The sequence below is a fragment of the Bubalus kerabau genome, chromosome 11 (genome assembly GCF_029407905.1).
Source record: "Bubalus kerabau isolate K-KA32 ecotype Philippines breed swamp buffalo chromosome 11, PCC_UOA_SB_1v2, whole genome shotgun sequence".
NCBI classification, from domain to species: Eukaryota; Metazoa; Chordata; class Mammalia; order Artiodactyla; family Bovidae; genus Bubalus; species Bubalus kerabau.
The window spans coordinates 85,931,405-85,957,923 of record NC_073634.1 but is presented as its reverse complement, the minus strand read 5'-3'; the positions used below and the strand labels follow the sequence as shown (position 1 = coordinate 85,957,923).

Genomic DNA, 26,519 nt, shown 5'->3' with positions numbered 1-26,519 from the left:
TAAACAGTATCATTACCATTAATTACAGTGAAAGTGAAAGTGCTAGTCGCTCAGTCATGTCCAAGTCTGTTTGACCCCATGGACTGTAGCCTCCCAGACTCCTCTGTCCATGGAATTCCTCAGGCAAGAATACTGCAGTGGGTAGCTGTTTACTTTACCAGGGGATCTTCCCGACCCAGGTATCCAACCCAGGTCTCCTGCACTATGGGCAGATTCTTTACCATCTGAGCTACCAGGGAAGCTGATTAATTACAGTAATTGATATTTATTATTAGATAAAAGAATATAAACCACATTAATCATGATTATGCCTATTTCTGAGTATTTAAGTTTTATTAATAGAAAATATGAAATTGTGGAAATAAGACTAAAGTTGAAATACTCAAAGTAGGATAGCTATCTTCTAGTCAATTTTCTCATTTCTATGGCAGAGAACTATAGAATAGATGCAGCTATAGAGAGAATTTCGTAACTACTATATCTTGCACTGTTTGTAATAAAGGCAAAATGTGCTGCTGAGACAGCCTGAGGGTTCAAACAATGTTCCCAAACCCACATGGAGGGAAGAGTGTCTACCACAGGAAGGGTGTCCTGATCAGCAATAAACAAGTGAGACCCTGATTTACTTCCTACCTTTGCCTCTGCTCATGGGCACACACATTTAGCCTCTGCTTCTTTCCGAAGGTGTATTAGGGAAATGAGTGTCTTTTTGTGAACTGCTCAAGAATCAAGGGTCCTCAATCGCCATTAAAAAGTCCGTGCTAGTGTGTGGCAAACACATCCTTAGGATGGAGAGGGAACCCAATGACAGAATTAAGTTCCCAAGGGCTTTCCAGACGCTTGGAGTTGTATGTGGGGCGCACAAACACAGAAACATACAGAAGAAGCTGGCGATCGCACTTATGAGCCATGTTCTCCAGCCTACTTATTTTACTGTATCTCTAAAACTAGAAATGACACAATAAAGCATCCCGTGGTCCCGCTCCGTAAGTGAGTGCTGCTGTAACCTCAATACATAATAATGCACATTTTCAGGTGCTAAATATAATGCTTAACGACAACATCTTTCAAATGAGACATATGAAGGGGGAAATACTTTGTTTTAAAATAATAAGAAAGATTTTGCCTTATAAACTTTTTCTTTAGGACAAATAATCAATCACTCCAATATGAGCCTCTAGAAGTACACGCTTACTTTAAAGAACTGCTATACAAGTGAAATGTTTAAGGCCAGACTTTGTTTTTTAGTGAAAGTTGATAAAGTAGTAATAGACTAATTCATGGAGCCAGATATGCTTTCGCTGTAGTCTATCACTAGACTCAGATGGAATACTCGCCCTGTCTCTTAATAGCTCTGTGATCAGGTGGAAATATCCCACCAAGCCTTGGTGTTTTCATTTGTAAAAATAAGGTAATAATACCTAACCTATCAGGGTATTTTGAGAATAATATAACATAATATATAACATAATACAGGACAACATATATAGAGACACACACACCTGAATAGGTATCTAACACTGAGTTAACACAGAGCTATTATGGTGGCAACAGTATTGGTAGTTCATAATAGTGAACACCTAATACATAAAAAAGAATAATAACACATCATTCTGCTATGTTTTAGCAAAGATACTGCAAAGACTCCTTAACTACTCTGTGCTTATTTGCTCATGCGTTGAATGGAATTATAATAAAACCTCCATCAAAGGGTTATTATGAGGTTTCAGTGATAAAATACACATACAAAGCCTAATGGTCAATTCACAAACATCCCTATAAAACATGAAAACTGACAGCACATAAGCATCTTCTCAACTTAAGTAAAAACAGATTTCTGCTAGAACATTCAGAGCTTTTATCTTGCATCTATTTTTTACAGCTAGAAACTATGCAGAGAGTTACGCAAAGAAGAAGAAAATGGCGGCCGCTGAGTTATGTGGGCTCCTAGATATTCTATACGTAGAATGCCCATATATCCTCTAAAACAAAAAGAACAAGAATAAAACTGGTATATTCAGTATAATTATAGGTTGGGAATGTCTAAACTTCAAAATACCATAAGTGAAAAAGAAAAAAAACACCAAATTCCAAAGAATGACCTCTCACATTCCATGTAAATGTTTCACATATTCAAAAAGTACATCCATATTTGAAATAAATAAGAACGGGGACAACCATAGAAACAAATAAAATTAATCTATCAGTACTATAAGTGAATAACTAATCACACTGGAGGTGGTGTGTGTATGTGAAAAAGAGAAAGAGAGAGACAAAATCTTGAAAAAAGATTAAGTACTTTTAACTCTAAGGCTAAACACAAAAAGAGCTCTACACAAATATTCTATCTAGTAAGTTGCTTGGAATTTCCATTACTACTTTATCTGTTCCTGGGATTAAACAAATAAATGCACTATGGATAAGGAGAGTCAAGCTTCTCACTGACGGAGAAAGGAGTTTATAAATAGGGAAAAAGAAAAGACTAGAATAAACTGGACTGGCACTGGAAGTATCAACACAAATTCATGGTCTTAAAAGTGAATACAAATAGATATAAAAAGAGACATAGACTTACCTGTGCTCTGTCCCCTTAGAGCATCTAAAAGCTATATATACCACCAAATCCATCACTATACCTAGTACTCCAGTCTCGGCTTCTAAATACCATTCTTTATTAAAAAAAAAAAAAAAAAAGTCAGTGATTTAATCTGGATGTGAGTAGGCAAAGTGTAAGAGGGTTTCAAACATTTGTGTACAAAAAGTGATGGAATGGGCACAAGTGAAAATGATCCAGGAGGAAACTTGAAAGGTTCCCAGTGGCTAAATCTGAGATAACTGGAGCAAAAAAATGAAAACAGTGATAGTAATAGATTACAACCATAAGACAAAATGAGAATCCTTGAGTAGTGATATAAATAAATAAATGAATAAATAATATAAGGGAAGAACAAATGATAAAAAAAATACCATTTGGGGAATACCACAGTGATCATTAACTCAGGCAATAATCATCAATGTCTGCCAAAATTAACTGGTAAAAATGTGATGAGAAAGTGTTTACACAATCTCAAAGTACCTCACCACAAGACATTTATTAATCCCAAAGGGAAAAAGATAATTTCACAGAGAAGAAACATGGCTGACACCACCTCAATCAAGTGATGCAAATGAACACTACTGGTAAAAGAACACATAAGTACCGTGGGTCTCCCAAGATAATGTACTGGCAAGGAGCCAACGTCACTTCTGTGGTACTCTCACCAAAAATGCACAACTTGCATACATGAACAAAACTCAGACAAAGTCAAATTTAGTGACCTTTCACAAAATAATTGTCTAGTGTTTTTAAAAATGTCAAGGCCATAAAAGGGGGAAGAAAAGAATGAGAAACTGTTTTAGATTACAGGACAGTAAGGAGACATGGCATTAGATGCAATGTGTGACCTGCACGGGATGTGGACCAAGTGGGACAGCTGACAAAATCTGAATGACGTGTAAATTCAACAAGGTACTGCATCAGTGTTAGCCGTGGTCATTTGAGATGGTAATATTTAGTGAAGCTGCATGAAAAGTATGTAAAATTTTTTGTAAAATTTACATAATTTTTTCAGTAAGTCAATGAAAAGTCAAAAAAAAATAACAGAAGTTATGTCCAGCGACCTCATATCCCTACCACTCTCCAGTATTCAAACACTTGTATTTTCCTGCCTTTTCCCTCCATTTTTCCTTCTAACTCACTGGAAGGATGAAGAGACAACAGAGGCAAAACCCATTAGGAGCACAACCACTCAGGCCATCACACCTCTAAGCAAAGGACACTTGGCTGTAAACTGTCCCACTACAAATTAGGCCAACTGGGACCGGAGCTGACCCCAGGAGAAGGCCTTGAGATGGAATCAAAGCCATCCCGTCCAGTGGTGATTACTAAACTCAAGTCTACTTCCCAGGAGGTGGCTGCTGGTGAACTCAGACCCACACAAGGCTATGAGGACAGTGTGCCTGTGTGACAGGATAAACAGGATGCCCTATTTCACCCCCACCCCAGAAAAGAAAGTGCTGTTGAGAATTAAAACATACTACTGACATAGCCCTGAACTTGGGATCTTTCTCTATAAGTTCTCCATAATTTTCTTGCTCCATAATTCACAGGATTTCTCCTGTGTTTCCCAGCTAATTACAGAGCATCATTTCCTCCCTGGTAACTTCAGCAGAAATTGGAGGGGCACCGGGCTCGTGTCTCACTTCTGTACCCAAGCAGTCACTGAGTACGCACCTCTTGCCTCCAGACCATACACCCAGCTGTGCCGAGTTCAGGTCAAGAATCCTCTCCTTAGAGCAGTCTTCCTGCCCCCAGACTGAACAGCGACCTGCCCTCCCAAGCCCCACCCACTGTGCAGACTTCCATCACAGCACCCGTGCACTTAGGGTATTAGCTTTGTTTACAAATCTACGTTCTCCACCAGACTGGAGCCCTCACACCAACAGGATCTATCTACCTGGACTGGAGTAGGAGCTCTGCATGAATGATTCATTTAACTCCCACAACATTTATCTATTATTCCCATTTTACACATGAGGAAACTGAGGTTGTAAGAGGGTCAGTAACTGTTTCACAGAGCTACTGAATGATGAAGCTGGGACTGGAAAGCAGGTCTACACGGTGAAAAGCCTAAATGTTTTTCATACTACTTGCTTTGTCTCTCTATCTCCAGAGCATAGCACAGTGAATGGTGCACAATCTATGTTTGGAGACTCTCCAATGAATATTTCACATGATGTTTGGTTCAAACAATAGTTAGTAGTCATGGCATTTTTCAGAATTTTAGCTAGCAGCAGTTAACATACACAATGCAGTGTACTAAGAGAGTGAAAAATGCTAAAAAGATGAAGCAATGCTTTCTGTGCTCTGAATCAAACTCCTGATTCTTCACATCTAATCACATTCTATCCACATAGAGTGACTGTGGGAAGAGAAAGGGACAACACAGTAACAACAAAGGACAACACAAATGTTACTGCTCAATGTATCCCCCGGCAAATAGGAAGAAGAGCAGTAAATAGGCCTCTGGATCACAAGGATCTATTGCTCACAAGCTGGGTAGGCCATGTGACCTCATCTTCTAAGTCACGTGATTTCATCTAAACCAGAACAATTGGTAACTACTTTCCAAGGTCGTTTTAAAGCTGAGATGCAGTGACGTGCACTTTAGGAGACATTCCACAGTCCCTTCTTCTTCCCCAAGGATGCCAGTGCCCAGAGGATGAAATTAAGAGGAAGAACCCATTATTCGTAAGGAGGGACCTTCTCAAGGTCTCCAAACATCTGCAGAACCCAGTAACACAGATGCTTGCTCAACTTTAGTCATTTTAGGGAAAAGGGCACATCGATCTCTCACTCATATCTTGGACAGACATGCTTAGGATTTGTTTGCTTCCACATGAGAAGCAACTGGTTGATCAGAAATCACTGTCAGCAAAATATGGCAAATTAATACAAAATAGTTTCAATCTAAAAGCACCAGGCCACTCTGCAAGGAAACACTTCCATTATTCCAAGCAGATCATTTTATTTGCATATAAGGGTGCAGCAGCATGGTCTAATCATCATTCATGACAAGAACATTGGACTGAATGTCAGGATTCCCGGCCTTGCCACTTTAAAGGTGACCTTGGACAGGGCTTTTAAGATTTAATATTCATTAATTCAACAAATATTTACTGTCTGTAGGTTCCCTGTTCTCATGGAATTTGTATTCTAATGGAAGAAAAAAACACATCACATAATAGGCAGATAAGCAGGAGGAAGTTAGCAGATAGTGGTAAGTGATTAGAAGAGAAAAAAAAAAAAAAATCTCACAAAATAGGTTGTGACCGGATGTTTATGCTAAAATCTGAGGACGTGACTTCTTCATTTCTGGACATCCTTCTCTTTAAAATATGTCTCTTGAACAAGGGTGCTTTCAAACATGTCTTCTAGTTCTAGGATTGTGATTTCACGCCTCTTAGAGATACACTTATGTGAATACATATTTTTAACATCAAGTAATAGCCTATGTTTGATTAAGAGAATTATTTATGACAATGAGTCCTAGCTTTGAACACACTTAAGGTTACAGTAAATCTTTTGTATGGAACTAAATAAACCTTTGCACACATAACTCTTCCTATTGATCTTTGTCTGAGTTCTGACAAAAAAATGAGTATTTTGTTTGTTTCAGCAAATGTCACCAAATTGGCCTCTGACCAGAAGGACTAATATGTCCTTCCATGTATACATGAATTTGTAATGAGGTTGAAAATTGTCTTAAACTCATTTTTCTGTTGATTACTTACAACCACAAATTCAGACTGAAATTTTACAATGTTCTTTTTTTAGGTGAATTTTTTTTTTTTTTTACATAAAACCAGAAAAAAAATTGAGGTGATGGGATATGGAATTTTTTAAGGAAACATCAGTATTTTGACCCATATTTTTCATGCACCAGTTAACTAGAAAATTACAAAACCTGAAAAACTCAGACAATTTGTACCAAAAGAATTAACACAGTCCATTCTCCCCCTCCCCCTGTTAAGCTTCTCCCTCCCCTCTTCCTGCCTCCCTGTTGCCCTCCACGCTGGGGCACATTTCTGGGGTGGAAAGGAAGGCCTCTCATGCTGTTGAAAATTGAGGGCCTCTGAATTTTTAATTCTGTTAACTAATCATTAGAAAAGTAGAAATCGCTGTCTCTCTGAGAACCATGAGGTAGCAGGCTACAGACTGTGTACTGAATTTTGCAGGAGCTGGCTGGTTTCCTGGCAACACGTTGATTTGTGGGGCCACTACTTTGGGCACCTCGAGGATAATTAAATATTAAGCCCCTCTTTGATGTACGCAAAGTCTGCCTAAGAGGATTACCAGCCACGGTGAAGGTGGCAGTCCCACAGTTTCTGGTAACTGAACGTTGCAGTGTCATTATCTGTTCTTATCTTTGCTCTGTAAGAATCCATCTCTCTCCTTAATATTGCCTTTGAGAATGGAGACGGAGATAGGGAGAAATTAAGAAAACGAGAGCCCATGCAAACAACAGTTTGGGGTCTTCTAGGTGTTTGGGACATGGGGACGAAAACAACAGTTTAACACATGTCAAAGAAATGACAGAGGTGAGCAAGGCATCCTCTGTCTCCTCTGGTTCAAGGCTCCATTTCACACACAAGCAGCCAAGGCTCACAGTGTAAGAATCTTCTCTGAGACTGGAAACAATGGTAGAGGGAGGGTGGAGACCAAGTCATATAAAAGTTACAACTTGTTCTATGAATATAACTGGAACATTGAGGAAAGCATAAAAGCAGTGGGTATACTTATATGATTTCTGAAGTGTTTAGAGCCAAATTAGAGTGCATGTTCTAATGTTTCAACATGATAGATGAAATGGGCATTTTCTCCCTTTCCTGGTTTCCACCCTGTTTCATAATATTTCTGGCGCATGGATCTGATGTGACATGAAGTGAGGCTCGAGAGAAACAGGCTTCATTGACCTGCCAGGCTCCAGCCATCAAGGAAGAGAAAACTGAAAAAAGGGTGAGAACTTGAAAAATGGAGGGTCTGTCAGAAAAATGCATAAAAGTAAGAGCATTCACTTGTTTCAGGATGAGACGGAACCTAAGGTTCCACTTGGTGAAAATAAGGTGACCTAGTTTGTTGCTTAACCTCAGGAATGCCACGAGAACCTTCGGGTCTGCTGAAAACACACACACTCCTAACGTCCACTGTGCCAGGGGCCTGCAGGGTCTGTCGCAGCCCAGTGCACTTCTGCTCACAGCCTGCTCTTGAGAAAGCCTGTTAGTGGTCTCTTAATGCAATTCAAAGCAAAATGTTAAGACTAAATAATTTGATATGGTCATGATGCTTCAGAGTATCATTCAGATATTAGTGGCTTTAATATACTGTTTCAGCAATGTGGCAGGATTAGAGAATATTCAATAAATCCATCTTTTTTGAAGCTCAAATTCTCTAACTTTGAAGAATAGATAGTATTTACCTATTTCTCTCACAGAGGGAAATAAGAATGTAGAAGGTAATTCAGGAGATGTCCTGAGATGAGTCTTGAAATATTTTTAATTTTTGGTTCTTTTTTTTAAAAAAGGAGGTTCATTGTTCTTTAAGTGAAATAAGGATACTAACAGAAATTATAAGGCAAAGTTTTAAAATGAGAAGGTAAAGTGGGTTGGAGTCAGACTTCCAGGAAGCTCTTTTGAAGATTAGAAAGCAAGTCTTACTTTCTAACTTTTACTGGCCTATAGTCTGCAAGCTATAGCACTTGATTAAGTGCTGACTCTTAGATCCAGTATCTTCAGGATGCATCAGTTTAGAATCTAAGCCAAAATTCAACAGCCACCGTATTTCTTTGATTTAGGAATTAGCATTTTCACTTAGTCAACAAGCATTTAAGCTCTGAATGTATGCACAGCATTCTTAGAGGGCTTTGAAAAATGTTAAGTATATTCGCCAGGGTTTCTGAGTTTTCAGGTAGCGGGAAGACAAAACTTTAAGTAGCAGAAGTAGTAATAATAATAATAATAATAATAGATTAAATGTGTGGAGTTCAAAGTTCAGTTAAATTTGAAACCGTCAGGGAAGGATCCAGAGAGGTGATGGACTGAGTGAGCCTTGCACGATGAAATGAAGAAACCAAGATCTTATGTCTCTGCTACATTGTGTCTGTCTACATATAGGAGAGAGGGCATTTGAGTGCCTGGGCAGAGCAGGACAAAATGAATGAGCTAAACTGCACACTGGCATTCCACTCCAGTACTATTGCCTGGAAAATCCCATGGACAGAGGAGCCTGATAGGCTATAGTCCGTGGAGTCGCAAAGAGTCGGACACGACTGAGCGACTTCACGTTCATTGGTTAAGACTGCCCTGACTTCAGATACCAGCCATGGCTTGGGGGTTCCCAGGGGCACTCTCGGAGAAGGCAATGGCACCCCACTCCAGTACTCTTGCCTGGAAAATCCCATGGACAGGGGAGCCTGGTAGGCTGCAGTTCATGGGGTCGCTGAGGGTCGGACACAACTGAGCGACTTCACTTTCACTTTCACTTTTCACTTTCATGCGTTGGAGAAGGAAATGGCAACCCACTCCAGTGTTCTTGCCTGGAGAATCCCAGGGACGGGGGAGCCTGGTGGGCTGCCGTCTATGGCGTCGCATAGAGTTGAACACGACTGAAGCGACTTAGCAGCAGCAGCAGCAAACTGCATACTGCATTACCACTTAGATCTGTATCTCTCCAGGGAAAGGGCGAGCTGCCCTAATTAACTGATACTATGAAAAACCCTGACTGTATCCTATGAAGAGAAAAATTATATATACATGTCAGGTGACTGAGGCATCATCTACTCTGTATATTCAAACATGGAGAAGTAAAAACAAACTGTGTTGCACATATTTAACTGCTACATAGCTGTACTGATGAACACAAGGGGAAGACTGCATTAACAAGCTGATTATTCACTTGAAGGGGGTTTAAAAGAATCAGGACATGACCATCAGATGCACCCTCACCTGTCTCTGGGGCCAGGTGGCTTTGAGGATGGCCTCCGTTCTGAAGAACACGAGGAGCTTGCCATCCTCCTCAGTCAGGTGAAACGACTGTCCCAGAATCTGCAGCACATGGATGCGGGGCCGCACGGGCCAGGCGTCGTTGGCACAGAAAGGCCGCAGCCACTCCAGCAGGTCCTCGGAGGACACCAGCTCTTCTCTGCAAAACAAGGGTTACATTGAAAAAGAAAAAGACCCAGTGGTTTCTAATTCCAGTAATCAAACGTGGTGATGGATCTAGACACTTTGTTGGGTTTATTTTTTTTCCTACTGAGAGGAAAAATGTAGATTTGACATGGCTTAAAGCAAACCATATTAAGTATTTAAAAACGATGTAAAATGCATGTGATTTTTAAACAGCATCATATTAAAATGAGTTACATAGAGCAGAGAAAAAATAATCAATATGTTCTTAGATGCTTCATTTCTTAAGCAAAGCTCAACTGTGTCCGACTCTGCGACCTCATGGCCTATACTCTCCATGGAATTCTCCAGGTCCGAATGCTGGAGTGGGTGGCCTATCCCTTCTCCAGCGGATCTTCCCAACCCAGGAATCGAACCGGGGTCTCCTGCGTTGCAGGCAGATTCTTTACCAACTGAGTTATCAGGGAAGCCATTAAGAAGTACAGCTTATTGTAAAATTCTGTGTAGAAGTATGCCCAGTGCCCATCCAGTACCCAAGGCTTAAAAGACTTTCTTTTTATTGAAGTGAATTGACAACTAATTCAATGGGGGAAATTAAGAATTCCCCAGTTTTCATTTGAGCACTGCTTTAGAGTGATAACTGTCTTAACTGATAATAGTTCACATGGAAAGGTGCTAGCCAGAGTCTTGGATAACCACTTAAAGCATTTGGAAAAAAAAATTTTTTTTGATTGAAATATCATTATTTTAGTCTTGGCAAACAAAATAACTTTTGTAATACAATTTTCACGGATGGCTTATCCCACCAACTAGTTAAAACCTTGAATTCAAAGGAAAAAAAAGAAGTATGACCTATTTCTACTAATGATACTGATGGGTATCATTCAGTAATTTTATATTAAATACTACTAGTTGACAGTAACTATGCAAAGTAAATATTATAAATACCATTTTATTTAAAAATTTTCCCGTTTTATTGACATAACTGACGTGTGTGTGTGTGTGTGTGTGTGTGTGTGTATATATAAAACATTGTATTAGTTTCAGGTGTAGTACAGAATGATTTCATATGTATATATACTGCAAAATAATTACAATAAGCTCAGTTAACATCCATAACTTGATATAGATATAATTTTTTTCCTTAAGATGGTAACTTTTAAGATTGACTCTCTTAGTAACTTTCAAATATACATTATATTGTTAACTATAGCCCTCATGTTAAACATGTAAATTCCATTTTTATAGATAAGGAAGTAGGCTTCATGGAAGTGACAGCATATGCCCACAAACATCTATAGTGGTACAATTTGACTCCAAAGTCTATGTTCTTTTCTACTATTTTTCTGTGTTTCAATAAGGAGTTAGTGGTGGTTTAGTCACTAAGTCATGTCCAACTCTTGCGACCCCATGGACTGTAGTCTGCTAGGTTGTTCCTCTGTCTATAGGATTCTCTAGGCAAGAATACTGGAGTGGATTGCCATTTCCTTCTCCAGGAGATCTTCCCGCTGCTGCTGCTAAGTCGCTTCAGTCGTGTCCGACTCTGTGCAACCCCATAGACGGCAGCCCACCAGGCTTCACCGTCCCTGGGATTCTCCAGGCAAGAACACTGGAGTGGGTTGCCATTTCCTTCTCCAATGCATGAAAGTGAAAAGTCAAAGTGAAGTCGCTCAGTCGTGTCCGACTCTTAGCGACCCCATGGACTGCAGCCTACCAGTCTCTTCTGTCCATGGGATTTTCCAGGCAAGAGTACTGGAGTGGGGTGCCACTGCCTTCTCCAGGAGATCTTCTTGACCCAGGAATAAAACCCAGGTCTCCTGCATTGCAGGCAGATTCTTGGCCGACTGAGCTATGAGGGAAGCCCCAGTAAGGGGTTAGAGCATCAAATTTTATACTACCCTAAAGATAAAATATAAATGAATGGTTATTAAAAAACTAGTAAGTTTAAAAGGATTCAGAGAAGGTGGGGACATGTGAACAACTTTCTATCCAGTACTAGAAGCTCTTTGCTTATAATCCCCAAATGGACCATCTCAGGAAAACAACTTCTTTGATGATGATGTCGATGAATTATTACCAATGACTCTTGAGAGGTCGCTCACATAGAAGCCTCACTCCCACAAGACCCTAGAGATCCATGGAAAAGCACTGAATTATATAGATTTTATAATAACCAAATCCTTATGAGGCTTTCAGCAATAAATCATCTACAGCAAGCTCCAAATTCCATGAACTAACAAGACCACAGGAAATTTTTTAAAAACTTCTGAGAAGAAGAAAATTCTATAATACCACTGACTATTTCTCTCAGTGTGCATTCTATAATATACTTGCCAATATAATTTTATGGCAATTTAAGCTAAAAAACAAAGTTGGTTATTTGTACATTGGATTAAAATACATTACAAAATGCAATGGACAAACTGGCTTAAGCATTTCCTACATGTACAAAGATATTTGTTAGTTTTGCCTTTGAGTGTCCTTCTTAACACGTACCAGAAAAGGCAAAGCCGGGGGTGCAAAAGAATGCCACCAGTATTTCCTGACTATCTACTATGTGCAAAGCAGACAGCACTGTGTGGTGGAAAAGAGTATCATTTTGGAATTTGACAGACCTGTGAATCCTGGCTCCATCCTTTCCTAACAACTCTCAATAAAAAATTATGAATGTCCTCATTCCCACTTTATAGTTAAGTAGACAAAGATCCTGAAAGTGTGTCTCTCGGAGTCTGTGAAACCAAGACAATGCATACGAAGCACCCAGCACTGTATGTGACACAAAGGAGGGATTTAATGAACAAACAACCATTGTCCAAATAATCATCATCATTTTATTATCAGCATCATCAAAGTACCTGATGTTCAGGGATGAAAAACTGTATGATCTGGTCCTTAAAAGAAATAATAATACAAGGAAACAGAAAGACGTCACAAATGACTGTTCTACAAATTACTAATATAATATAAATTGGAACAACTTTTGGGGAAGAAAAGTGGGTAGAATCAGTGAAGGCTTCGCAGAGGACGTGGCCTCTGAACAGGACCATAAAGGACAATTGGAAGGTACATGAATGGAAAAGGGGGGAAACATAATCCAGGTAAAGAGAACAGCGAGAAAAAAAAAACAGACAAAGATTTCAAAGGACACAACATGTTCAGGGAGCAATAACAGCACAGATGTCTGGGGGTAAATCAGAGGAGAGCACAGAGGGAAGACAGGTCTCCTGACCTGGATAACCAGAGCTCACACACAGGCTGAAAAGGTGGTGCAGCTTCATACTTTGAAAGGACAGGCTTTGCAGGCGTCAGCCCAGACTCAGTGCCCAAAATGACTGCTTCCCAACAGTGCTATGCTGACCAAGAAGTTGCTTCATGGTGCTGAGCCTCAGTTTCTTATTTGTAAATTACAGATGGATAATAACCCTTTACTCAACGGAGTGGTTTGAGAATTAAATATACAAAATGAAATAATACAGCAGAAAATATATTATCTGGCACGTAACTAAGAAGTTCAGTTAGTGGCAATGATGATTACTGAGGACTCTGGTCTTAATTGGTGTGGAATGGGAATGACAGAGGGTCTCTGAGCAGTGAAGTACCGTGATCACGTTAGTGCTTACAGAGGTGTACAGACTGGGCCATGCTCAGGCCCTTTTGGTGAAGCCTGCAGGGTTCAAATTAAGTTTAACTTGGGAGAAAAGAAGACTAAAACACATTTTTGGCCTTGAGTCCAAGCCAATTTCACATAAGAAGAAGCTGGTATTTTGACCCTGTCACCCAAGGGCCAAGTGGAGGGGCAGGCAGGATGGGCTAGAACGGGAAGAAGCTGGAGTCGTGAAGACCAGATGGAAGTTACAAAAATCACACAAGATCTGCATGTGGTGAACAGGAATGAAAACTGCTAATGACAATATGAAAGCTTATTGTATGCCATGAGTTACATCACTTTATCATCACTATTTTTTTTTTTCATGTATTCTGTTCTCATCTCCAGTTGGCAGATGAAGGGACAACCACAGAAAGGTTTCATAACTTGTTCATGGTCACATAGTAAGTTGTTGTTTTTTAGTCATTAATTCATGTCCGACTCCTTTTTGACACTATGGACTGCAGCTGGTCATACTCCTCTGATCATGGGATTTCCCAGTAAGAATACTGAAATGGGTTGCCATTCCTTCTCCAGGGGATTTTCCAGACCCAAGGATTGAACCTGCAGCTCCTGCATTGGTAGGTGGATTCTTTTATCACTGAGCTGCCAGAGAAGCCCCCACATAGTAAGTAGTACAGTCAGTATTTGAACCTGGACTATCTTACCGCCTTATCAATGACTATGCAATACTATGGAACCAAATGGAGGTAAATTCCAGAACACGGTGGCAATATATGACATAGATTATTATCATAGCATTTTCCAAGTCATTAAATTGAGTTAGATTCCTTTTACCTAAGAACTTACTGTTTGGTAAGTTCAGTTCAGTTGATAGCACTGGACATTTTGGAGAAAACTGCTCTAAATTTTGGTTGATAGTTCAAATATATAATGAAATTATGAGAACTCATTCCTAAAACAGAAATATTATGTTCTTGAAGTACCATGTTCTAGATGACCTTGGCTATATACTGTGAATATGTGTGTGTGGGTATGTGCACGCATGTGCATGCAATCAGTAGCTCAGTCGTGTCCAACTTGGTGATCCTGTGGACTTTAGCACTCCAGGTTCCTCTATCCATGGAATTTTCCAGGCAAGAATACTGGAGTGGGTTGCCATTTCTACTCCAGGGAGTCTTCCCAAGTCAAGGATTGAACCCATGTCTCTTGCATCTCCTGCACTGCAGATAGATTCTTTACCACTGTGTCAGCTGGGAAGCCCATATACTGCAAATATTTGTGCTCAATGAGACTACACAGAACCAAAGGGCAGCTCTGTAAGAAAAGCTGTCCAGGACATCAACTAGATACTATCTCCTAAAGATTTTAGCTGCAAAATAGTCTAAATTTTAAATAAAATGTGAGTTTTTAAAATTTGTAGTCACCCTTGAAATGGTACAAATACACACACACATATACAGAGGCAGAGAGAGAAAAACAGAATGTAAGACTTGTGATAAAATGTTAACAGTTGGTGAATCAAGGGGAAGAGAATATAGTCATTATTTTTCAATCTTTGCAACTTTTCTGTGGGTTTGAAATTTTTCAAGACAAGCAGGTGGGGAGAAAATAACCAATTACAACTTTTATAATGTAAAAAGAAAGAGAATGGGAAGGAAAATGATTCCAGTTTTATAGTCGTTTATGAAAGCAAGAGGAGGGTTTAATGAGCTTAGGAATAAAAAGAGAACATGATTTCAAAACACTTTTACCTTATTATAAAAGTTATACAAATGATTTTAAGAAGATATAAAATAAGTAACAGAGAAAAATCTCTCCTAGTTTCATTGCAAATACATAGACATTTGCTTCTACCTCTTTCCCTGTCATGAGGATTTTGGGGACAGGAGAGAAGTTATACTACACAGGGTAATTTAGTATGCTATTTTTTAAAAAAATAACTACTAAAGGAAACACACACACATTCATACAATCCCTTCTGGCCCAAAAGGTAAGGAGTGTACTGAAATATACAAGATGTTCTATTAACAGAAAAGAACAGCAGCAGCAACAATGGCAACCAAAATAGGTTCAGTGAATGATTAATTTGCGAACGTTATGTTCTATTGTGTAAAGTAGCATGAGAAGATATTCACAAAACTACAAAGGAATGGAAGAGAAATGCCAATGAAACAAAGGCAATTATTGAATCAAAGAGAAAAGACAGATTTTGAGAATATTAGTAAGATGACCCTTTGTAAAAGAGCTTGAAGATTTTGCGTGGCATAAACATATGAAGATAACCTAACCTTGAACTTAAATGGTGATGGTACATTAAAACAGACAGTAAATATGAAAAGCACTTTATATGTCATGATGCACTACACAAATTCTTCTTATATTTAAGAATGGGGGAAGCAAAGACTGTATTCAAACAAGAGAAACATAAACCTTTATGATTTCCTGTAGACATAAATGTCATAGATTTGGAATGCCTGAAGGGAGCAGTTCACTTTGCCTAATCTTCTATACTGAAGGCATAAGCCAGCAGCCAAATTTTTGTATTGATATGTATAGTACATACCAATGTGTCAAAATTTTTAAATTTTACACAATGAAGGTCTTCTTTTCTCTCATTTTCCTGAGATTATAATTGATACGCAGCACTAAGTATAAGGATTACAGCATAGTGGTTTGACTTACATATATTGTGAAGACTACCTTAGCAAGTTTACTGATAATCTATCATCTCATATAGATACCAAAAAAAAAAGAAAAAAAAAACACGAAGATTTCTTTCCTTGTGATGAGATCTCTTATGATCTACTCTGAACAACTTAGCGCTTCTTTCAACACTGGAAGATGAGGGCTCAGTGGAAGCTGCCTGCCTTAGATAAGGCCTCTTGAGCTCTCAAGTTCCTCTCCGACTCCACCACCTCCCGCCTGCCCTGAAGCCCAGTCCACCTTATTCATTTTCATTCCCTGCCTGGTGTCAGTAGGAAATGAGTTTGAGAACTGATATGTAAACTGAGAGAGAAGGAGAGACAGGACAGGAGGGTGGGGTGGGGCAGCAAGTAAATGTGAGTGAGTGAACAGTGAGAGACATAAACACTTATATTCTAGGAAGGTCTCAACTCAGTTAAGGGATTGATCCACACACTGTGTACACTTTCCTCACTACACACAGAGCTGGACCTGTCCCAGGACAATGTCCTCCATGCATCAGCTCCCCGGAAACAACTGGGGCTCCTGGCAAAGAACAGGGCGGAACCCAAAACAACTGAATGCATCGTGTGCTAATGCCATTGCGGTAGTGTAAAAAGTGTGGCTTTTTTTCAAATGATTATCATAATCAAGTTACAGTGAAGGAAAGATTGCTGCAAAGGCAGTAACTGTGGTGTGCACACAATTCCAACCTCAAATCTTTTATAAATTCATTTTTAATTGAAGGATAATTCCTTTACAAAACTGTGTTGGTTTTTGCCATACCTCATCATGAATCAGTCATAGGTAAACATATGTCCCCTCCCTCCTGAACCTCTAGAAAAATGGTACTCATGAACCTATTTGCAGGGCAGCAACAGAGACATGGCTCAGACGGTAAAGTGTCCATCTACAACGCGGGAGACCCGGGTTCGATCCCTGGGTTGGGAAGATCCCCTGGAGAAGGAAATGGCAGCCCACTCCAGTACTCTTGCCTGGAAAATCCCATGGACAGAGGAGCCTTGTAGGCTACAGTCCATGGAGTCGCAAAGAATCGGACACGACTGAGCGACTCCACTTTCTTTCTAACAGAGACACAGACATACAGAACAGACTGATGGACACGGGAGTGGGGGAGGAAGGAGAGGGTGGGATGAATGGAGAGAGTAACATGGAAACCTTTACACTACCATATGTAAAATAGAAAGCTAATGGGAATTTGCTGTATAATCAACTCAGTTCAGTTCAGTCACTCAGTCGTGTCCTATTCTGCAACCCCATGGATGGCAGAACTCCAACCTTCCCTGTCCATCACCAACTCCTAGATTTGACTCAAACTCATGTCCGTCGAGTCGGTAATGCCATCCAACTATCTCATCCTCTGTCGTCCCTTTCTCCTGCCGCCTTCAATCTTTCTAGCATCAGGGTCTTTTCAAATGAGTCAGTTCTTTGCATCAGGTGGCCAAGGAATTGGAGCTTCAGCATTAGTTCCTCCAATGAATATTCAGGACTGATTTCCTTTAGGATGGACTGGTTGGATCTCCTTGCAGTCCAAGGGACTCCCAAGAGTCTTCTCCAACACCACAGTTCAAAAGCATCAATTCTTCGGCGCTCAGCTTTCTTTATAGTCCAACTCTCACATCCAAACATGACCACTGGAAAAACCATAGCTTTGACTAGCCAGACCTTTGTTGGCAAAGTAATGTCTCTGCTTTTTAATATGCTGTCTAGGTTGGTCATAGCTCTTCTTACAGGAGCAAGAGTCTTTTAATTTCATGTATGACTCAAGAGAATTCAAACCAGGGCTCTGTGTCAAACCTTGCCTTTTGATAAATAAATATACTAACAGCATCTTTGGGGCTGCTCTCAAATGTATGCCAATCACAATATCTTCTTGAGGTTCATTCATCAATAGAAGCATGGGCACATCTCACTGGAACGAGGTAGAAATGGCAGCTGTGAAGTCATAAATATGGCCTTAGGTGGCCTGGAGAACCACTGTAGTGGTAGACTGGATCCACCCTCCTTGTTGGTGACCATGGTTCATATTACAGATTGGAGGCCTCATACACTGTGGGTGCTTGGAGAGCATCTGGTGATTCACTTTGCCTCCTGGAGCATGAAGAGCGAGAAGAAATCAGATTCGATTTGTGCCAGTGGGTTTCTTTCTTTTGCTTTTGCTTTTTATGGTCTTTTGTGTGCTTGAAAAATAATGTGAAGTCCCTAAGCAACATGGAAGAGCTTAGTGATGTCTGAATGATCTGACATTGCTCAATATACATCAAACTTTAAGACATCTAAAGCGGGTACTGTGATTAAGCAGCAATTTAAGCAAACAAAGACTAATAAAATACTCACTAGCTTTGAAGGAAATCTTTCTTCCTTTTTGAATGGTGCACAGAGGAATTCCTCATTAATTATCTGTTTTCTGAGTGGATTTATTTCTGTATATCCATTTGAGAGTCACTAATATACTGGTTGGAGAAGGCAATGGCACCCCACTCCAGTACTCTTGCCTGGAAAATCCCATGGATGGAGGAGCCTGGAAGGCTGCAGTCCGTGGGGTCGCTGAGGGTCGGACACGACTAAGCGACTTCCCTTTCACTTTTCACTTTCATGCATTGGAGAAGTAAATGGCAACCCACTCTAGTGTTCTTGCCTGGAGAATCCCAGGGATGGGGGAGCCTGGTGGGCTGCCGTCTATGGGGTCGCACAGCGTCGGACACGACTGAAGTGACTTAGCAGTAGCAGCAATATACTGGTTCAGGCGTCCCAGGTGGCTAGGTGGTAAAGGATCTTCCTGCCAATGCAGGAGCCACCAGAGATGTGGGTTCGATCCCTGGGTTGGGAAGATCCTCTGGAGGAGGAAAGGGCAACCCACTACAGTGTTCTTGCCAGGATAATCTCACAATCCATGGGGTTGCAGAGTTGGACATAAATGAGCAACTGAGCACACACACAATGTACTGGTTTATGCTTGTGAGTTATTTGTCAGGAAATTTTTTAATAATATGAAGGCCCAGATAACCATGATGTGTAGTCACTCACCTAGAGCCAGACACCCTGGAGTGTGAAGTCAAGGGGGCCTTATGAAGCATTACTACAAAGTTAATGGAGGTGATGAAATTCCAGCTGAGCTACTTCAAATACAAAAATGATGCTGATAAACTGCTGTACTCAATATGACAGCAAATTTGGAAAACTCAGCAGTAGCCACAGAACTGGAATTTTCATTTCAGCCCCAAAGAAGGGCTTTGCCAAAGAATGTTCAAACTACCAAACAACTGCACTCATTTCACATGCTAGCAAGGTAATACTCAAAATCCTTCAAGCTAGGCTTCAACAGTATATGAACCGAGAACTTCCAGATGTACAAGTTGGATTTAGAAAAGTCAGAGGAATCAGAGATCAAATTGCCAACATCCGCTGGATTGCCCAAAAAGCAAGAGAATTCCAGAAAAACATCTACTTCTGCTTCACTGACTACGCTAAAGCCTTTGACTGTGTGCATCACAACAAACTGTGGAAAATTCTGAAAGAGATGGGAATACCAGACCACCTGACCTGCCTCCTGAGAAACCTGCATGCAGGTCAAGAAGCAACAGTTAGAACCAGACATGAAACAACAGACTGGTTCCAAATCCGGAAAGGAGTACGTCAAGGCTGTATATTATCACCCTGCTTATTTAACTTATATTCAGAGTACATCATGCAAAATGCTGGGCTGGATGAAGCTCAAGCTGGAATAAAGAAACATTGATTGCCAGAAGAAACATCAATAACCTCAGATATGCAGATGATATCACCCTTATGGCAGAAAGTAAAGAGGAACTAAAGAGCCTCTTGAGGAAGGTCAAAGAGAAGAGTGAAAAAGCTGGCTTAAAACTCAACATTCAAAAAACTAAGATCATGGCATCCAGTCCCATCACTTTATGGTAAAGAGAAGAGGAAAAAGTGGTAGCAGTGACAGATTTTCTTTCCTTGGACTCCAAAATCACTGAAGATGTTGACTGTAGCCATGAAATTAAAAGACACTTGCTCCTTGAAAGAAAAGCTATGACAAATTTAGACAGCGTATTAAAAGCAGAGACATCACTTTGCCAACAAAAGTCCATATAGTCAAAGCTATGGTTTTTCCAGTAGTCACGTTTAGATGTGAGAGTTGGATCACAATAATGGCTGAGTGCTGGAGAATTGATACTTTTGAATTACGGTGCAGAAAAAGACTGTTGACAGTCCCCTGCATGGCAAGTAGATCAAAACAGTCAATCCTAAAGGAATTCAACCCTGGATATTCACTGGAAGGACTGATGCTGAAGCTCCAATATTTTGGTTACTTGATGGGAAGAACAGACTCACTGGAAAAGACCCTGATGCTGGGAAAGACTGAAGGCAAAAGAGGAAGGGGTAGGTAGAGAATTAGATGATTAGATAGTGTCACTGACTCAGTAGACATGAATTTGAGCACATTCTGGGACATAGCAGAGGACAGAGGAGCCTGGTATGCTGCAGGCCATGAGGTCGTCAAGACTTGGACACAAGTTAGCAACTGAACAACAACAACTGTGTGTGTATGTGTGTGTGTGTGTGTGTGTGAATCACTTTGCTGTACACCTGAAACTAACACAGCATTATAAATCAACTATATTTCAATTAAAAAAATAATAAAGACACTTTTGCATTTCTCGTTACTTGGTCTGTCATTAGTATCACCATCTCCATTTTTCAGATTAGGAAATGACAGTCAGACAGGCTCTGTAGTTTGTCTGGGTTGCCCAGGTAAGGACAGGTTGTGAATTTCTCTCACAGTATCTCGTTTTCTTCTGATATTAAACAGCCTGCAATGGACAGTTAAGGGAGTGCTTCTCAAACACCAATGTGCTTAGGAATTGCCCAGGGATCTTATTAAAATACAGATTTTACTTGGCTGGTGTGGGTAGGGCCCAAAATTCTGCATTTCCAACCAGCTCCCAAGTGTCCCTGAGTCCGAGACTGACCTTTGTGAGATCTTATGCCATTATTTTTCTCTGTTTTTCTCACCTCCTCCACCTCCTTCTCTGTGCCTTGGCATTATTTCCTTTTCTGCGCCTTGCCTTCATATGTGTGTTGTGTTCAGTGGCTAAGTTATATCTGACTTTTCTGAATTATTATTTGTTTCAGTCACTGAGTCGTGTCCCACTCTACGAGCCCTTGGAATGAAGCATGCCAGTCTTCGCTATCCTTCACTATCTCTTGGAGTTTGCTCAAATTCATGTCCATTGAGCTGGTGATGCTATCTAACTAACTCATCCTCTGCTGTCCTTTTTTCCCTTTTGCCTTCAATCTTTCCCAGCATCAGAGTCTTTTCCAATGAGTTGGCTCTTTGCATCAGGTGGCTAAGACACTGGAGTTTCAGCTTCAGCATCAGTCCTTCCAATGAATATTCAAGGATGATTTCCTTCAGAATTGACTCGTTTGACCTCCTTGCCTTCCAGGGGACTCTCAACAGTCTTCCCCAACACCACAATTTGTAAGCACCAATTTTTCAGTGCTCAGCCTTCTTTATGGTCCAACTCTCACATCCATACATGACTCCTGGAAAAACCATAGCTTTGACTATATGGACTTTTGTCAGCAAAGTGATGTCTTTGCTTTTTAATACACTGTCTAGATTTGTCATAGCTTTTTCCCCAAGGAGAAGCATTTTTTAATTCCAAGACTGCTTTCTCCATCTGCAGTGATTTTGGAGCACAAGAAAACAAAGTCTGTCACTGTTTCCACTGTTTCCCCATCTATTTGCCATAAAGTGATGGGACTAGATGTCATGCATCTTAGTTTTTTGAATATTGAGTTTCAAGCCACCTTTTTGACTGGCAAGAATACTGGAGTGTGTTGCCATTTCCTTCTCTGGAGATCTTCCTGACCCAGGGATTGTACCTGCATATCCTGCATTGCAAGCATATTCTTTACCGCTGAGCCATCAGAGAAGCCCAATAAATATATGCACACACATATATATGTATGTATAAATATACACATATATATTCTTTTCCATTGTGATTTATTATAAGATATTGAATACATTTTCCTGTGCTTCAGTAGGTCCTTGTTGTTTACCTATTTTATATATAGTAGCTTGTATCTGCTATTTCCAGAGCCTTAACTTGAAAAGAGCTTAAATCCCCAGGTTGCTCTGAAGACCCCCCTGGGAACAACCTAGAAAAGAGAGTGACTCCCTTCTGGGACTCCCCTCTGTGACTCTTGCCCGCAAGCTCTTGGGGAGGCGAACTGAAGCCAAGAGTATCAGGTTTAACTGTCCACATTCACAAAGCACTTGCCAGGCATAAAAGTTAGGACTTTGTCTTTCTTCTTTTTCTTTCCTAAGTGAAAAAAAATTTTTTTCACTGAAATTTGTTTTTGTTGTTGTTAAGGACCCTCTGTTATTTTGTGTCTCTGGGATGCAAAGTAAGATCTTGTTCTGACTCTCCATTCCCCAATGTCTTCCTCTTTGGAAATCGAAGCTTAAAAAGAAAATTGTCTTGTATTCAAGAGACTCGAGTTGTATTCTTCTGTATATCCTGTATACATATATCTATTTATCTGGCTGGAAATTCACTAAGAAAAACACTGCCTCCTAATTTTTTCGAGATGTCCCCTGTGGGACCAGATTGAGGGATTCCCCTTGGAAGGGGCTTCGGGCAGTATCTGTTAAGATCCCTTCCATCATGTGAGGCCAGGGTCCGGGTTGGGGTACTTGAGAGCAACACAGAGGGGAGCAGCAAGCTGAGAACTGACTGATGGACTGCGACTGGGATGGCAATAGCTCAATGGCCTGTCTAGAAAGTGACACACAGCATTTCTGTCCGCGCTGCTCTCTGCTGCATCTGCCTTGTTTAGGCTTGTCCTCAGCCTGGACCACCATCATCCACCTCCATCATCCTTATCACAGACTCAGATGTCACAGACCAGGTCCAGTGCTGTCCCTTGTGGGTCCTGCTCTGACTTCCCTGGGACAGAATAAGCCACTCCCTTCACCTTGCTTTCTGCACAGCACTGACTATGCTACTGCATGGTAACCAGGGCCCTGAGAAACCTGGTCTCCCTGCAAGACTCTGAGCTCCTCCGGACTGGAGGTTACTTCTTACCCAGAACTGGAACTGAGAACGGAATGTGACATACAGTGAACATGCAGAGCGATGGCATTTGTCTCTAAAATAAGAGGCCCGTGTGAGCCACGGCTGTGGCTTCCTTACCATTTAAAGACCCATAAGCAAAGGAGTTTAGAAAAACTGTGCCGAGCAAATGGCAGAGTGTGTGGAGGGCCCTGCGTGCCCTGTGGTCCAGCCCACCCACATGGTTTACCCTGTGTCCCTTCACTCAAACCATGGGCACAAAGCTATGCATGCAGACATGCTCGAAGGCCATTGAGCAGTCAATTATGCTGCAGGGGCAGACTGGAGTCCTGGCTGTGTTTCCCAGGCCTCTGACTCTGGGCAAGTCAATTCCTCTCTCCCCCTTATCTGCAAACGGCAACAATACACACAGGTGTCAAAAATCATAACCACTAAATCCACAAAGATAGATGGAAAGAGTTCTAACAGCAAGTAACTAAAACAGAATATAGAAGTGTTCATACATTTTGATTGAAATTATGTAAAAATATATCCGTACCTGAACAATAACTGGGAGGTAATACGCAAATAAAAACAACAATATCATTGAATGAACTATGAGGCGGTTTCTCAAATATGCTTCATCATTATTATATCATATTTTCCATTAAAAAAGAAAATTGGGGTAAAGCCTTACAGGGTTGCCATGGATATAAGACACAGGAAAGATCTCCATAAACTCCGGGAAATATATTCTTGTCATTCAGCTGCTGCTACTGTTATTCCTACTACGAACAGCTGAACAGGGTTCCCACGTGGCAATAGTGGTAAAGAACTCGCCTGCCAATGCAGGAAACATACGAGGCGTGGGTTCGATCCTGGGTTGGGAAGATCCCCTGGAGGAGGGTATGGCAACCCACTCCAGTATTCTTGCTTGGAAAATCCCATGGATAGAGGAGCCCGGTGGGCTAAAGTCAGTAGGGTTGCAAACAGTCGGACAGGACTGAAGCGACAGCACACACACACACCTGGGTGAAAAATTCTTTCTCAAACTGGATTGGAGACACACACCTCTTAGGCTTACAAAGCCGGTACACTCTTAATCCTCAGACAAGACAGATCTCACATACACAAAGCTTTTCAAAATACAACATATAAACTCTAGGAATGCCCATACTTAATCAGTAGAGTAAACCCCCTGGAGATATGAACCCCTCCTCTCCTAAGATGCTCAGCGCGGTGTCTCCTCCTTGGCCGCTTTTGAAAGGAGTGAGAAGAGACCATGCTCTCTAAGGCCTGAGAAGCAGATGGTCCTGTTGGAGCTGATGGACTAAGAGAACAAATCTCCAGAAAGTTCTCAGCTCTTTCTTCAGAGCCACCTAGAAAAGACGCTTAGAGGTGGAAGCCTCATAACCACAGATATTGAGAGGTAATTCTAAGACTCTAAGGAACGCCATTAAGTGAGACCTGCAAACCGCTCCAGCCTTACCTTTCGTCCACACTGGCATGGACCGCGGCAACAACTCCTTCTAGGATGTGGAGCGGGTCCACCGGCCCCCCAAGGTCAGCACTGCATCCACTGTGAAGGGAGAGACAGAGAGAGGAAGGGATTCAGGACGGATGGCTCAAGCTCAGGAACCAGCAGGGCACTGACACTCAGATAAACCCAGCTGGATCTCAGCAGAGCATACACCATGAGCTCACAGCCGCTCATAGCATCTGCAGCCCGCCAAGTACCAGGTCCTGTGCTGCGTGTGTCCTGAGGATGTGGAGAGGAAGCCGTCTCTGCCCTGAGGAGCTCACAATCTAACAGAGGCTTGTTTCCTACCAAAAGAGTAGCAAAACAAATGAAGTTTAAAAAATAAAAAGGAAAAAGAGAAAGAAAATCTATTTTCATTCTGTTATTCAAAAATTCAAAGAAATACCCAATGGGCATTAAAAATATGAGCTATTTTAAGCATTAAATATATATACTCTAAATCCTCCAGTTGGCCTTTTCCCCACAATATTAATATTCACATGGCCCTTACAAGGCACCAGGCAGTGTTATGTGCTTCACATACATCCTGCCATTTAATAATCCAACACCCCTGAGACGGGCCCTACTATGATGTCCATGCTACAGATGTGTGTGCATGGAATTCTACGGAATTTTGAAAATGCAGCAGAGGGAAGAGAAGTTTTAGATGAGTCTTCTGAATAATTTAAGTTATATGATTTAAACCAACTGCTGGATTCAGTATGTTCATACCTTTGTCATATTAAGCTTACTAAATTCACTAACCTTCCAAAAGGTAAATGTCATAGACCTCGTCAATAGCCATTTACTTTCCTTAGAAAAAAGGCAGATGAACTAAAGTTCCCTTTCTCCCACTACTGAAAGATTTAATCCATTTTTATTGAAAGTCTTCTGTGCACCAACTATAACATTTATTAGACCAGAATGAAATCTTCAGTGCTAGAACTGGGCACACGGGAGAAAAGAGGAGTATAATTTATGTCAGAATTTTATAAATGTAAAAATATCATGTCAAATTTTAATTATGTGAAAACATACAATTTTTTAAATGAAACTAAATTCTCTTCAAAGCACTAATTTTTCAAACTTTTGTTTTTGTGAGAGTCATATGAACTCGAAGTAATAATACAAGGTAACAAAAATCAAAAAGCTCCCCTGGTAGCTCAGACGGTAAAAATCTGCCTGCAACGCAGGAGACCTGAGTTTGATTCCTGGGTTGGGAAGAACTCCTGGAGAAGGGAATGGCTACCCATTCCAGGACTCTTGCCTGCAGAACCCATGGACAGAGGAGAATCGAAAAGATAGAGATGGCAAACAATTATCTGTTATCACTTGAAAGTGGAAAGTGGCTCTAATAACCACAAGCACCACCAAAACATAGTAAGTTCATTATGTAATAAAGGTTTATTCATTTCACATTTGTGATTTCTAAAAAATGTTACACTACGTTATTTCTCTCCTTATACAGAAAATTACCAGATACCTCAGAGCATTAAGGTGAAAACTGGATGAAGCTGGGTAATTAAACTGATAAAGACTCATTTGATTTCAGTGCAGCTGCTGAAAACTGACACGCTTTTAATCAAAAAGTTCCTCAAGAGCAACACGGAATCGCAAAGAATGCTTAAAAGAAGAATAAATTAAACACAACTAAATCTTTTAGGCTAATTGCATTATTCACAAAAAGCACTTGATGCCTCATTATTTTCTTAGCTTAACTTTCCCCTCTTTCCTAATCCCCTGGAAGCTTTCCTACAAAGATACCAGCCTATTGACAGGAAGCTAGAATTTCTCAATTGTCGGCTTTATGCCATTAATTGCAGGTAAATAACATCCTAATATACTTAACAGGTGTCTAACTTCTTCAGTATGTGCTTAACCTTGCCTTGTACAC

At 40.6% G+C, this 26,519-nt stretch overlaps 1 protein-coding gene across 7 annotated transcripts in view; it reads right to left on the bottom strand.

Annotated features, from left to right (window-relative positions):
* Positions 1 to 26,519, bottom strand: part of NBAS (NBAS subunit of NRZ tethering complex) — a 330,504-nt gene that overhangs the window by 33,032 nt on the left and 270,953 nt on the right. For all 7 annotated transcript variants that reach the window (XM_055540893.1, XM_055540896.1, XM_055540894.1 and 4 more), the window contains 2 exons: positions 24,596 to 24,685; positions 9,544 to 9,739 (listed from right to left, as the gene is read on the bottom strand). In XM_055540893.1, coding sequence (XP_055396868.1) covers positions 9,544 to 9,739; positions 24,596 to 24,685 — 286 coding nt within the window. The remainder of the gene's footprint in view (positions 1 to 9,543; positions 9,740 to 24,595; positions 24,686 to 26,519) is intronic.